The 16,338-nt window shown below is 37.3% G+C and overlaps 1 protein-coding gene and 1 long non-coding RNA gene across 2 annotated transcripts in view; both read left to right on the plus strand.

Annotated features, from left to right (window-relative positions):
• LOC107695594 (interferon-induced GTP-binding protein Mx1-like) overlaps window positions 1-16,338 on the plus strand; it is a 29,444-nt gene that overhangs the window by 3,341 nt on the left and 9,765 nt on the right. Inside the window, exon 2 of the mRNA XM_016495595.1 lies at window positions 14,602-14,691. Coding sequence (XP_016351081.1) covers window positions 14,602-14,691 — 90 coding nt within the window. The remainder of the gene's footprint in view (window positions 1-14,601; window positions 14,692-16,338) is intronic.
• LOC107695609 (uncharacterized) lies at window positions 1,620-6,174 on the plus strand. Its single transcript, XR_001635011.1, has 3 exons — window positions 1,620-1,765; window positions 5,449-5,589; window positions 6,080-6,174. It is a non-coding gene; the product is annotated as an uncharacterized LOC107695609 (long non-coding RNA).

Here is a 16,338-nt window from a genome sequence, read left to right on the forward strand (position 1 = left end):
AACTTTTCCACGACATTCTAATTTATTGAGATGCACCTGTAAACGCACATTCATATACCCCGAGTCTTCAACACAATAGCGATTCATTCACAATGTGAGTGTAACCGGACTTTCATTTTGTTGCGTGCAATGGTGAATTGCAGTGTGCATTTGTGGGAAGTGTTGATTCTTTTAACTCAACGGGAGCATATGAAACTTTCCGAACATGTTACTGTGTTGTTTGTCTCCACTCTTCTCTCTCTACAGCACCACGCCTGCTTTTGTAATTTTTTTTTACGACTTTTATGAGGACTATGAAATAGAGGGTTTCCTGATCCTTTAATGTACTTTCATTTTGAGCCTTATCTGGGTTAGCTATCATATACTAAGTCCAGTCTGACACGCAGGGTCCGTGTAACCCTTTGCAGTTCTTTGTTCAATTCGCACCATCAAAATGAACCAAATGAAACGTTGGCTTCAAACTTTCATTTTCAATTTCTTTGGAGCAATTTTCAAACGGATAATTGTCTCTCATTTTAATTTTAAATTTTACGAGTTTGGGATGTTGCGTCCGATTCTGATTTTTGAACTAACATAAAAAATTACTCATTATTCTGATTTTTTGCTGAGTTTTGCGCTCTCGGTTGGACTGTACCAGTGGGGGGAGCGGGGGGTGGGGATGTGGATGTATTTACCCTGTTTTTATACAGTCTATGGTATTTACCCAGAGCGCTGTATGTATATGCCTATGCATTGACACGTCTGACCATGCAATAATTTATCGCCTGCCATACACTATGTCTCAGACAGTGGCAACGCGCTGAGGTATCTCTACGTGTGCTTTCTCTAGAATGATCTAATCTCCTGTATTCCTGTAATTAATGTTGTTAGAAGTTATAGACCAAACAGAATATGACATCCCAATGAAATAGTAAATGCTAAATAAATTACTGGTAGGACACTGATGGGGGTTGGGGTGGGTGGTGGGTGGGGGTTAATGATGTCAGATATTGACAATAATGCTATCTATACCTATAAAACAATAATGCTGACAATACCTATAAACCATCTCAATTCCATTCCTGGTTAATGGGTAATGTAAAATATTCATATTCAGGAAAACTTGTACTCATTTTGTACATGTACTTATTTTTGTTTGTTGTCTACATTTTTTTTTTATTAGTTTTTTTTATTAGATTGTATTTATGATATTATTGTTAAATGTTCAATATGTATCTGCCATGTAATAGGCGGTGATGCTGATATGGCAATAAACTCAAATACTACTACTGCAGTGACCCACCACGAGCAGGACGGGGCACCCCTGATCTATTATAAATATATAAATATTAATATTTCACCCTGCTTATGGGTGAACTATTATTATTTATATATTTATAATATTCAAAATAAAATATAGAATGAAAAGAATAGATCTATGATAAAGAAAGATTTATGAAATAAATAGGGAGATAAAGAGCAAGAAATAAAAGTTTAAACATTGCACAGGCAGTCCAGTAGATGGTAAAACGAGACACGTCAGAAGATGAAGACGTGCATTCGGAACAGTAGGTGCAACTAAGTGCTTAAATCACACCCCATAGCAGTGTGCTCTTGACAGAAGCAGCTACGCAATCTGTGCGTCATTGCCAACGACTGGGCGCACTTCATGCAAGTAATGATGGATGACCTGTACCAGCCGCAGTTCAGCCTATACCACGGCGCAAAAAGGCTGATAATGTCAGCCCGAAATCTGTCGAGGGACCGATTGGAGTCCATTTTTAAGGTGAGTAACTGGTTGTGTTTAATACTTTCGTGCATTCTTTTGTCTTTAATAACTTTTGTTAATGTTAGCTGCGGGTCCTGCGGGAGTGCAGGTCTCTACCGTAAGTGCACAATTACACGCGCAAGTTAAAAAAAGTGCGGCTGGCTTGACCGCAGTAAATAAAATAGCAGCAGCAACACTTGAGATCATTCCCCTCACAGATCATGTTTTAACTTGACATTCAGCAACAGTTCTCACTACAAACATAGAAACAATCGCACGAACACATAAAAGCTCACAAAATCGTCTGATTTAATTCCTCATATTTTCCTCACATGCTGCTGCTGCCGCACTAAACGTTTATTTCAGCAGAAAAGACGCCAGAAAAGATGCACAAGTAGCGCTGAACCGGATGAAAACAACACAGAAATGAGTCTGTAAAATGTGGCTTAAACAGACTGTATAAAGTGTGTTAGATAGTTGTAGCAAAGTTGTTTTTAATACTTTCGTGCATTCTTTTGTCTTTAATAACTTTCCTTAATGTTAGCTTGATAGTGAAGCTAGCATTAGCCACTAGCCAGCATGTGATCGCGCCGGCGCCTCCCATAGGGTTAAATTGAAACGTGAAGTCCAAAGGTTAGTAATATATAGTTTGTTGTTTGTTTACACTACAACGATGTACTAAAACAGACATCAACGTTGTCAAAACGATCTGCGAAATTGACTAAAAATATTGTATTATGCATGCTAGGCCAGTAAGACACAAGTGTTACCCCGCTAAGCATGCGTGTCACATCACCATTTTCACAAATTCACGCTTTTTTTTTTTTGGTTACGTGGAGATTGTAAAGGCATTGTTTTCAGAACCTTGCACTTTGAAACCTTTTTTCAAAAGCTTGCGTTTTCAGGCCCCCAAAACGCCGTTGTCGTGTAACGTTAAATGAACGGCCAAAACGCATAAAAGTTTCCATTTCAGTGAGTAGGGTGAAGCTGCAGGCCCGGAGACCCAACTGCACACTCAGACCTGCACGCTCAGACCTGCACGCTCAGACCTATCGTTTTTTTCAGACAGTGCCACCTGCTGTTTGGAAGATTATCTAACCCGCTTTTTTTTTTTGGTTACGTGGAGATTGTAAAGGCATTGTTTTCAGAACCTTGCACTTTGAAACCTTTTTTCAAAAGCTTGCGTTTTCAGGCCCCCAAAACGCCGTTGTCGTGTAACGTTAAATGAACGGCCAAAACGCATAAAAGTTTCCATTTCAGTGAGTAGGGTGAAGCTGCAGGCCCGGAGACCCAACTGCACACTCAGACCTGCACGCTCAGACCTGCACGCTCAGACCTATCGTTTTTTTCAGACAGTGCCACCAGCTGTTTGGAAGATTATCTGCAGGCCCGGAGACCCAACTGCACACTCAGACCTGCATGCTCAGACCAGCACTCCCAGAACTATCGTTTTTTTCAGACAGTGCCACCTGCTGTTTGGAAGATTATCTAACCTGATTAGATAAGATTACCTAACCTGAATTCAATTGCTGATAGATTGCAACTTACACTATTTTTCTACTATAAAATATTACGCTATGACTGAATGCATTATTATATAAAATATTACACATACTAGGTTATGATTTAGTGCATTAAGTCTGGTTTATTTTTATTAATTGTATTTGTAAATAGAAATGGTTCAGTTACTTAAATATTTTCATAGTCATTTATTGTTTTCTTAATTATTAAGGATTTATCACATTCTTTAATGTTGAGTTAGGGGATGAACATTAACTCTATATTTACATACAATAAATTATAGTGCTCGGAGTCATTTTCTCACACCAAACTTTATTTTTGTATTCTTTTTCATGAGGTCCTACAAGTCATCGAGCTGTAAACAATGCAGAGAAAAATGGTGAAAAAAATAATTGGGTTAATTTGATCAAATCAAACACTGACTAAGCTAGCAATAATAGGTTACGCACCACGTGTTTGAAAATAACTGGGGTGAACAAAATTCACGGCTTATTTTGTCGAACTATCTATCTAAACTATCATTAAATACTAAAATAGGCTATTCGTTTGTTGGTGTAATAAGATGTCACATTGATTTATGCCATAAAACCTGGTAATTTTCAGGAATCGCTTTAATAAAATTAATAACCTTACTCACGTGTCCGATGTTGCTACTTGCTAGCAGTTTTATAATGTTTTTTTGTATTTTTTTATTGCAATTGAAAGAATAACAACAGTTATGAAGTAACATGGGGCTAACGGACAAGTTTTATAATGTTGGAAATTATTACGGTACACACGCTACAAAACAAATGTTCATCCAAACAGCAGGAGGCACTGTCTGAAAAAACGATAGGTCTGAGCGTGCAGGTCTGAGTGTGCAGTTGGGTCTCTGGGCCTGCAGCTTCATAATGTTGGTTTCAGTTGAAAACGGTGTCGTGTAAACGAGAACTCTGCACTTAACTGTGCACCATTTGCTCGCAAGGCAGAACGTAGATAGTAGATTGTAAGCTCTCTGTAGTAATGCGTAGTTGTTCATCTTTATTGCCAGCTGGCCAATAGTAGCCTTCAAATAAAATGTAAATAATGTAAATAACATTAAGAAACTGTAATAAATAGCAGTAAAGTTGTAAATACAAGTGGGAAGCTCTGGATTTTCTTTAACCGCCAAGTTTACGACTTGGGGGTGTGTCAGTGGGAAATGTGGCAGAATCACAATACTATATAGGTAGTCTCAGCCTCAGACGTTATGCTCACAGACCTTTGGCCAAAGATTAATAATATATAGAAAGACGGTTCACTCCTACTAGTAATGAATGGGAGAAACGGCAACGCGCAATATGGCGGAATATGTCAGAGCCAATCGCTGACTGATAAAGTCATTGCATCACTGCAGCTGCTGTTAGAAGCTCTGGTTGACCGGTTCCCATAGAAACCTGAGATTCGTGATTGGTTGCTTAAGCATGTCAGTCGGACGTTGTCTTGAGTGGTCCTTATTAGCCAATAAAAGCTGCGATAGAGTCTGCCGTCAGTCTGAAGGCTACACGAGACTGCTTTACAGGCGTTTAGCAGTGACATTAATCTAGCATTACTGTTTCCTTCCCTTTAGGTCGAGCCAGATAGTCTTTACTTAGAAGACGACATTACAAGAGAAACATTTTTTCCAGATCAATCTGGACAGTTTCAGACCACCCTGATGAGAGACAGAGGATCATTTGCTGTGTTAAGAGAACAACAAGTTTTGACACCAGTTGCAGGCCCTTCATCACCATTATCCTGTCGCCCAAAAGGGAGCACTGCCTTTACACACCCATCTAATACGTTTCAAAACCCTCTACGAAGGGCTAAATCAGCAAGAAAACAGATTTATGTAGCAGACATTGAGGACAGCGGGAAAATATCTCAATACAGTATGTATTTGTATCCAAATCTTTTAGCTCATAAATTGTACTTCAAATGCTGTAGCTAATGTTAAACTGGATCAGTTGTTCCCAACCGTGGTCCTGGAGTACCACCATCACTGCACATTATAGATGTCTCCTTAATCAAATGCACCTGATTCAACTCATCAGCTCATTAGTAAAAACTCCAAGACCTCAGATTGGTTTGTCAGAGAGACAAAAAATGTGCCGTATTGGGGGTACTCCCGGACTAGGGTTGGAAACCGCATAACTGGATTATGAACTTTTTCTCTATCACAGCTACAGTGCATGTCACAATATCTGAAGGCCAGGGTGTGCAGGCGGTGGGACAAACAGTGCAGGAATATTTAAATTCCGCTGACAGCTACAGTATCTGCGACGCAAAAGGGCTGGCGATTGCGGATACATCAGAGACCAAAGGTATTTCACTGCAAATGTCCACGTTTATGCCCTGAACTACCATACATGCTTATCAACTACCCTAAGAGTCCTCTCTTTGAGGATGATGGCAATGGTAACCCTAGTTGTACCTGAGAAGTTTTTTAACTGCTTACACACAAAAAGTATGTGTTGGTTACATATGTTTCAGTTTGTTTCCATTACCTTTTTAAGCAAACTATTTTATTGTGGTAACATTACACAAGCAAACTGAAACATAAAAAAAAAGTGTTAAAGTATTGGAATTTTGTATTCATAGTGTTAGGCTATTGTAAGTGGGTTTGTTGGGACTCTAAGAAGCTGAAACTGAAAAAGCCCAACAAACAAGTGCAAGAAATTGTTTTTTCCTTGCATATTGTTTGTGCAGTTTTGTGAATTGTGTATAGTTTTGAAACATGCAACTAAGTTTTGAAAATGTAAGCAGAAACTGTGAAATGTTATGTTGGCATAATTTAGTAATGTTGCATTTTAGATTTGGAATTTTGGAAAACATCGAGCCGGAAGGTATATGCCATCAGAACTGTAGACCTGGCCAAGCTCAAGATGGGAAGACTTGAAAGTGCTTCCAAAAAGAAAAGGCAAGTTTGTTTTCAAGAATCAAAATGATATATTATGCAGTAAAGGCCTGCCTTGCCCCAGTGTGAAACCATTTAAATAGCACTCACTATAAGTTGACTCCATCTTCACAGCTGTAGGCTTCTTTTGCCAACTCACAGTAAAGCTTTCTGCTACACATTGCATGAGGCAGACTTTGCATGATGTTTTAGATTGGTAAAGTGTATACCTAATGTTCCAGGATTGCCCTGTGTGACCGGTAATTAAATTATACAAATTACAGTAAAAACTTTCTCATCCATGTTGGCCTATTGCTATTTCTGCATGATTCACTTGTCATATTGTAAGGCTAGAAGCTTACACTGCTATTTTGAACCAGTATTAGAAACAAAAAGCAGAATGATGTGCAGAACTGAATTATGATTAAATTAATCTAACTCTATTAGAGTTGTTATTATATAACATCTTAGTTGTTTTTAGGTAAGAGTCTTTGCTAGAACTGATAAGAAAACATAAGATTTAACCTGAACGTTCAGTTCATGTTTAGTAAAATAGAGAGCCAGAGCCTCTGTGACTTACCAGGCAGAGGATGACATAATTGGTTTTAAAGGGTTAGTTCACCCCAAAAATGAAAATGATGTCATTAATTACTCATCCTCATGTCGTTCCACATCGTAAGATCTTCGTTCATCTTCAGATCAAACGTCTTCCGGAAGCTCAAACGTGCTGCATAACCAATGAGGTTAATTCTTGTGTGTTATGTGGTGTGTTTGAGCTTCTGGAAGAGGTTTGTTCTTGTGTGTTATTCAGGTTTGTTTGAGCTTCTGCTTATGTTTGCTGATCAATGTTTACATGCGAGTAAAAGCCTAAATGAAATCTATTCATCATAACAAGTGATCAATTCTCTTCAGAATCAGTGATAAAAGGAAAGCTTCTCAAAGCCTTTAAAGCAGGCAAAATTATTAAGTTACATGCTTAAATATATAGTTATGCAACAATACACTGTGCAGTAAAACCAGTATCTAATGGTTACCTGTATGTCTGTAACTGTACAGGTACCCAATCAGTCTGTAATGCACTGCTTTGATCTCACTGATCAACTGTTACCACCTTTCATTCTGAAACTTATACCCTAAGCAAAGAAATGTTAAATGTTTAGAATTCAAACACCAAAATAGGGTTGTGCTGATAGGCAGTAGTATTGTATATTTATGATATTGTTATTATTAAGCTAGTATTATTAAATTGGCCTGCCATAGTTTTACTTAAGCATCACAGCATATAGCCGGGACAACATGCGCATTAAATCTAGCATTAAAATACTCCTCGTTGAAAATGTTTTAAAAACAGACTACAAAACTATAGCCCACATCAAATTCAAACTGCAAGGTGTTAAACCTATATTCACAAATTTGGTCAAGAGTGCTTTGAGAATGAGAGAATTTACAAATGTCTTGAACAGCTGTGAAAACAGCATCGTCATTGGTCAGTATTTTGTTTCCTTTGCATAGCACATTAACATAAAATGTTTATGATAGGCCTAATAATATAATACAAATGACAACACTAACAAATTATTATTTTATTATATAATAAAAATGTATAGCTAGTAACAGTCTATTATGCCTATTGTCCACACAATCAGTCAACAATAAATTAAAAACCAATTTGTTTAACACCAAAAACAAATGAAAGAAAACAAAGATCATAAACCGGAAGAACAGTGAAATAGCTTGCAGTGGCCGCATACAATAACATTAAGAATCTATGGTGGTATAATTTTAAAGTAACGTTTTAAAATTTGTAATAAAACTAATAATGATGACTTATTACACTAACTCTTGATATTATTGATGTTACAGATAGACTGCAGTGAATTGAAATGCTGATACTGTCTGTGAAGTAATGGACATGTCTTTTTCACTTTTTTCAGGGTGCACTCTGAAGAAAATGAAGTTCTAGATGGCCTGCTCGACACTGAGCTTGAGATAAAAAAAACTCTGCATCAAGGCTAGCTGAAAACATGGATGAAAAATTTAGCGAGCTAACCATTTCAGTCGCCCACATTAAGGCTAATGTCCTACAGGTAGTGCAACAGATTGAAGTGTTAGCTGAGATGAAGGAGAACATTTCTGAAGTGTCAAAGTCACTATCCGTTGCTTCCTCTCTGCGAGATGCGGTAGCATGCAAGATGTGCACAAACATGCCCAATTCTGTGCTTGTTATAACTGCATGTTGTGGGCAGGTGGCAGGGTGTGGCCCCTGCATCCAGACGTATCTAAACGACAACGACAGCTGCCTTTTGTGTAAAGCAAATATGTTCGCAGGCAAACTGGTGTTTTTAAGAGGCCTGAGTGAGGTGCTACCAAAACTGACGAATGAAGCGACTTAAATGGGGTCTGGCTGACATTGTTTGGCTCAGAAGTTCAGAAATAATATTGTTTTACATATTTTTATATGTATTTGTTGTATACCTTGCTTTGTTGTATTTGTTTAGAATCTTGGGCATGGTGTTCAGGGGTTAGTATGGCATCTGGCCGAGTAATTTTTGTTTTTCTGTATCACATTTTTGTATGTGTAGGGGTGTAAATTCATAACAGCCAGCTAAGTTTATTTGTGGAGTCCAGTGCCATATACAGTATCTTAATGGGCATTACTGTTCCACAGCAGTTTCTGTTCCTGTTCCTGAATAGGCCATTTAAAGAGAGACCCCCCATTTTCTTCTATACACTGTTGTTATATGAACCACAGCACATTTTGGCTCTCCTGGCAGAATATGCTTGCCTGGGGTCATTTCACTGTTAAAAACACTGTTCATAGCACTGATAGTGATACAAGGGTTGTTGTATATCTTGTGGGGTATTATGAGAAACTAAATTCTGAATTTAACAAATGTTATAAATGTTTTTATTATGGTAATTAGCAAATGTTAAAATAAACCAGTTAAGCTTGCAAATGGACTTATGTCATTAATACCAGTTATGTGTGACACTGACCCCACACTAAGTTCAAGATAGTCATAGTGCATAGCTGATAAATATGGTGTTATGTTATGAGTGACTGTACCAAACATAAATCATGTTAATTAATGCAAATAATGTAGTGTCCTTGTACTTTAGAATGAAACCATTCCATGCTGCAGTTCAGGAGTGAGAAAAGACTGACAGAACAGACAATAAATAATACACAAAACCCAAAGATTTTGATAATGACAAAGGGGAGTTCAATCAAATATGTGCTGGTCCCAATTTGGGAGGTCACTTTAAATTATCAACATTAAAACTATTCATTCTGCAAAAACAGTTTGTTGTCAGCATTTTACTTTGTTTTTGGATGAATAATTCTTCTGCATTAATGTATATGTTTCATTTTATTACTTTAAATACCGTTTTTGTTTAAATGCTGTTACCTTTAGACACAGTAGATATACAGCAATGCATCTTATAATCTCATGTTTGTAGCTTTGCTGTCCTGCAACCACTTATCTTAACCACTTATCTAAAAAAAATGACAACTTTTAATGACACTTTTTAAATGAGACTTTAATACGAAAATGAAGTAACCAGTAAAGATGTCAGACATAGATTGGAGTCAAAAAATTTTTGCCTCTGATATAGTGCAGTAGAAATCTAAATACTCTGCTACTGATACTGCTACTGTTTAATCTGAACAACAAAAACAACACCATCACACTAGCTATTGCTCCAGTCTACGTGTAATGTTCACATATGTCTCCAAACCCTGCCAGAATAGGCCACTGTGACCTAAAAGACTATCGTAAAACATTTCATCATAACTACAGGTCGACAGCAGCAAAGTTTCCCTCTGCACCTGAAGGTCAGGGTGGCCATCAAGGGGGTTGCGTCCAAACGGCGCAGGATAAGTCAGAGTTCCTCTGTTCCTAATGTAGTCAGCTGCAAGTTCCTCAGCAAAAAAAAAAAAAATCGGCCCTGGCATTTTTTGGTCCAGGCGGCCCATCACCACTTCGATATATATATATATATATATATATATATTACGTTTTATTAAAAAGTGTTTACGCATGCTACACTCATGGTGCGCAGCCGCGCACACACAATAGGATAGGTTAGATTCCGTTGCGAGTTCCTATCAAGCACTTTACCAATTCAACTACTCTCCTCTCCTCCTCCTTTTCGGCAAAAAAAAAAACATTCTGTCGGCCCCTTAAATGCGTCGGCCCACCGGGAAAATGCCCGGTATGCCCGATTACCAATCCAGCCCTGCACACAGTGTGTACTTAACTGGGTAGTTTATTCGCGAGTTGACTTCTACCCACTTTCTTTCAGCAGCGTGGTTCTGTCTTGACTGACTTTGAATGAAAGGGTGTCTGTTGACATTAGTGCGAAAGGCCCTAAGATTATCTTGTTGATACAGACATAAATAAAATTCACGTCCGTGATCAACTCTTAGCTGATCAAAAAGGCCATGACTCAAGCAGATTTCTCTGTACACTTCGTCATAAATGATAAGATTATTCTTGATCGGCATTACAGAAAATCCTAAAATGTTCCCACTGAAACCATCAGAGGCAACAACTTCAGTAACCCCAAAATCCACAAGCTTTTCGTTTTGGTCCATATGTAGTTTGTGACCGGCATACTCAGCGTAATAGACATGGGGATTCGTTTGGCGAGCAGTTCCCTCTCTTCGCATCTGAGTGTACTGCGGGGTAATTTGTGCCAGTGCGCGCCTTACAGCCTTTTCACCCAACCTGTATCCCGAAGCTCTCAACATCCCAGTCATCATCTTTCTACCGTACACAGGGCCGCAAACAGTAACAATTTGTGTTAACGTGCAGTCACACAGTTAATGGAGGTCTGATGGTAAATTATTGCATGGTCAGACGTGTCAATGCATAGGCATATACAGCGCTCTGAGTAAATACAAGTGGAAAATCAGAATAATGAGTCACTTTTTATGTTAGTTAAAAAATCAGAGTCGGACGCAACATCCCAAACTCGTAAAATTGAAAATTAAAATGAGAGACAAGTATCCGTTTGAAAATTGCTCCAAAGAAATTGAAAATTAAAGTTTGAAGCCAACTTTTCATTTGGTTCATTTTGATGGTGCGAATTGAACAAAGAACTGCAAAGGGTTACACGGACCCCACGCAGGATATCAAACCTTTTTGATTTCTCAGAAACACTACGTTTAGATGAAACCCATGATCTATTCTTTGAACTTTGCTTTCATTTTCACTTTTTGTTTTCCCAGAAACTGTTGAGTTCAAGGCAAGGCTTGCTGTTATACCAGTGTGCTGCAGAGATCATTTACTTATTAAGTAGGCCTACGGGTGTAGCTTGTGGGGGTGCCAGGGGGGCCTGGCTCCCCCATAGCGATTTAAGAATTTTACTAAATATTTATTTATAAAGTTTTTTCTATGAAGTAAAAATGCATATAATGCAGTTAATAATACATGTAAAAGTGAATACGTAAAAGTTAATACATTTTAAATTGTTATTGTAAGTAAATTAATAAATAAAAAAAAACTTAACGTCTCCCTCAATCTCATTTGCATAAGAATTGTCACGTGACGAATCTGCATTTTGGTGGATAATAGACTTAACGGTAATGCTTGCCTGTTGTGTGGAATAAAATTATGTTCTGCGTTTTTAACAACATACACGAACTGCAAATAAATCTGGAGACAACGAAAAACTCCGATGAAGATATTAATGCCGTGCTTAATGATTCCGGACAATCAGATAAAGGTGATCCACAGGACGCAGCCGGTTTAGCCGCACACTACTTTTATGCCGACCATTTACATCCAAATGTTATTTAATTTTCACAGAACACAACCTTTAAATAGATTTTAGAATATACACTGTTTATCGTCTATAAGACTAAATAAAAAGTGTGCACCTCATTGTGCATTAATTTGAATCAAGCCCAACAAATGTGTTTTAAAAACAGTGGATGAGTAATTCACTCCTTGATTTGCTTAATAAAAGCCTCCTTTGAGATAGTTTTGACAGACATGTTTATAAGCGCAGCTGTAATTTGTGGGCAATGTATGTGGTTACCATGATAACCTCACGCCCTTGCCACTGCTCTATGTGAATATGTAGATTTACTATAGCAAAACTAAAATGTGTTTAAAAGTACAGTCTGACCAAATCCACCGGTTCGGTTTGGCCCCCACAAACTCAAACGTCAAGCTACGCCTACCATGATCGTGCAAAAAACAATTTTTCACTTTCGACTGTTTTCTAATCCAAGGTGTTTAAAATAATCTTTTTTTTTATGTTATTAGGTTAAGAACAGGTTCACAGGTGTGGTGACAAATTAGAAATGCATTATTAAAACACTGACTCTCTTAATCAAACAAGTCAATATAATATTTTTAAATTAAATAACATGCTTAAACAATATTTATGTGTAGAGTATTGCCAAATAGGTCAAGTCACCTTCATTTATATAGCGCTTTATACAATACATTATTTCAAAGCAGCTGACGATCAGCAATTCAAGTAGTTTTATCCTATTTGTTATATTTATTGGCTTGGTCAGTGTCTTTGTGGGATTTAGGTTATTTTGCTATTGTAGGCTTTAAGGACCTGTGAAATAACTGACATCATTTGGTGAAGTGATTTGGACGTAATGAGGCCAAGGCCTGCCTGGAACTACTTTAGCTGTGCATTTCCATGAAAATAATTGCACACCTTAGAACGTTCGTCAGTCAATCAGATTCAAGCATTCAGCACCCCGTAGTGTAACACGCATTTTTTTGTATTTTTTCCTTCCCTTTTGGGGAAGACGTGGCCTAATGGTTAGAGTCAGACTCATAACCCAAAGGTTGTGGGTTCGAGTCTCATACCGGCAGGGATTGTAGGTGGGGGGAGTGAATGTACAGCGCTCTCTTCCACCTTCAATACCACGACTGAGGTTCCCTTGAGCAAGGCACCGAACCCCCAACTGCTCCCCAGGCGCCGCAGGATAAATGGCTGCCCACTGCTCCGGGTGTGTGTTCACGGTGTGTGTGTGTGTGTGTGTTCACTGCTGTGTGTCTGCACTTTGGATGGGATAAATGCAGAGCACCAATTCCTAGTATGGGTCACCATACTTGGCCACACTTAATCATCATCTGGGATTCACTTTAAATATTAATTTTAAATGTGTACAAATATTTAATGCAGTAGTGTTTAATTCACTTTGTTGTCACAAATTCATCATGACACAGCAGTCACAATAAGATCTTACCTGAAATTGACATTGCATTTTATGTTGATATTGATGTTATCTATCTACTTGTGCTAAATGTGTCGGATCGTTCCAGCAACGGTTAGCTGCAGGGTGGAGTTATTCTGATCATTATAGTGTGAGAGTCAAAATAAAGTAGTATGTTCATCTTAAAGCATTTTGTGACATCCAAATAAACCATTTTATGTTACTAAATAATACAACATTATAGGATTGTTAATAATTATTGAAAGTATAAAAAGCAGAAACATTTTGACTGATGAAACGTGACGACAATAAATACACTATTGTGACAATATATGGTTTATGTGTTTTTATATATGTTTTCCAAGTCATCTCCAGGTAATAAATAATATGTCAGTGCTAACTGACATATAATTTATTACAGTACAGAAACTATAAAATATATTTTCTACAAAGATGTACCTTTTAGCTTTAGGGTGACAGCTTTGTACCTTTTTTCTGAGAGTGTAGGGAAAAATATTCAGAGTAATTTACACTTGGCTTGATACCTTTAGGTCAAACTGTGTCAGAGTTGATTGGATTTAAATAGGTTCAATATTCTATATATATAAAGTACCAAAGGAATAATTTTAAAAAATAAGCCTTGTCCTATATGGGGGATAATATTCAGTGTAATTTGCACTTGATTTGATATCTTTAGGCCAAAAGGGTTGGAATTTAATGGATTTACAGTATTACATTTAAAAATCTATAATTATTCTAAAACACATCAAATGTATATTCCCCAAACAAATCCTTGTGTTATGAAAGGTATATTTTTCTGAATATCATATACAGATTACCACAGGTTAGGACAATTAAGAGGACCCTGATCAGAGAGGGGGCCCGATGCAAATATCTAACAAATGTGAAACATTAAGCAAACTTTACCACAGTTGACCAGATTCCCATTGCCACTATGAGATACGTGTCAATGTAACGCTTATGTTACATGTTTGTATAAAATGTGGTCTCACCGAAAGTGAAACTGGGAAGTTTTCAGCCATTTTTCTCATGATGAAACTGCCCTTTTGTTTGATCTTCGTTTGTTTTCGTTCTTTTAAGGGGTGTGGGAGGCTACATAACTTCAGTCTGATACACTCTTCAGCATTACCACAAACACTGTGTTTGGATGAAACCTAACATTATTCAGAGGCACCCAAAAAGAAGGATATTAGAACTAACTTAATTTTTTCCTTTTTTTTTTTTAAGGCAAAGTATGTTTTCTTATTTTTCATCTCCTTCAGACAGAAGTAGTGCTCATTATGATAATGACAATACTCAGCATACTCAAAATGGAAGGTTAGTATAAAATTTAGAATAACTATTTTTTCATATATATATATATATATATATATATATATATATATATAAACTTTGTGATAAATGTTCTATATGTTCATTTATAGGCTTAGTTTATTTTTGGTACATGCTCTGAGGTTTAAAAAAAGAGAAATGTACATTTGAAAATGTACTGGGGTGTAACGGTACACGTATTCGTACCGAAAAATTTTTTGTACAGGTCTTTCGGTTTGGTATGCATGTGTACCGAACAAATACAGCGTTGGTTTAACCACTGCACAAGCGGAACTTCATTGGAAACTTCTAGTTTTATATATTGTTACTAGGGGTGTAACGATTCACTCGTTTTCTTGATGCATCGATTACAAACTCTGACGATGCACATGCATCGATCTTAAGCATGAATTTTTAAATCGTGAATCGTCGATTTCGGACAGTAATCGATTTAAAACGCTAAGAATCGAATGAATCACGGTTTCTATAGCGATTCAATGCTTTCAAAATATATACACATTAAATTACTACAAGCACGAATTAATGGAGACCTTGAACAGTGTTCGTGCCTCGCATCTCTCCTTCACGCGCTCCACTATCCTATTTACCGCCTGTGACTGTCACAGGATTGCGCTCGCACTCCGTTCGTCTCACTGACACATTTTTTGAGCAGCTGATGTGTGAGCTCTCCTTAGTGCTGTGGCCAGTAATGCTACAGTTAAGTAGTTTTGCTTTTCTGTAGTTTTTCAATGGCTCTCTGTATACCGACAACATTACCTGTGCTGCGTTTCCCAAAAGCTTCGTAATTTAAGTAGCACTTGAAAATCATCGTAGATCTACGAGAGCTCTGGAGCAATCGTAAATCCCTAAATCCATCGCAAAAAGATGTTATGCGGTCACCTGCAGGACAATCGTCAGATTACACCTTTAACTTTATTCAAGTGCAATGTGATTATAATATAAGGATTTGACTGTACTTTATTGTACACTTTATTACTCGTTTTTTTTCCATTAATTTATAAATGAAATAATTAAAAAGGGCAGAAAAAATTGAAATACACATCTAAATTAAATGACTGAACAAAACAAAAAAATGAATAAAAGAAGTAATGTAGGAAGTATGCTTCAAAGACAATGACTTGCTGACGTTCACGAAAACCGGCCATGTATTGGACCCGGAGTCTCTCTCTCTCTCTCTCTCTCTCTCTATATATATTACATAATATAATACAATATAATATAATATAATATAATATAATATAATATAATAGTTGTTATATCCGAGTTGTCTGGAACGCAGCATTAGGTTAACATTTCAATAAACGAGCGTGTACTACAATTACGAGCCATTCTATAAGGTGACATTTCAGCACTTGACAAACGGATGTAGCGACTCCTAAGTAGCACTTTAAAGGGGTCATATGATGTTGCTAAAAAGAACATTATTTTGTGTATTTGGTGTAATGAAATGTGTTTATGCGGTTTAAAGTAAAAAAAAACACATTATTTTCCACATACTGTACATTATTGTTTCTCCTCTATGCCCCGCCTTTCTGAAACGAGTCGATGTTTACAAAGCACATCGTTCTGAAAAAGCGAGGTGTGCTGTGATTGGCCAGCTATCCAGTGCGTTGTGATTGGCCGAATACCTCA

The sequence above is a fragment of the Sinocyclocheilus anshuiensis genome, unplaced genomic scaffold (genome assembly GCF_001515605.1).
Source record: "Sinocyclocheilus anshuiensis isolate Anshui unplaced genomic scaffold, SAMN03320099.WGS_v1.1 scaffold770, whole genome shotgun sequence".
Classification (NCBI taxonomy): domain Eukaryota; kingdom Metazoa; phylum Chordata; class Actinopteri; order Cypriniformes; family Cyprinidae; genus Sinocyclocheilus; species Sinocyclocheilus anshuiensis.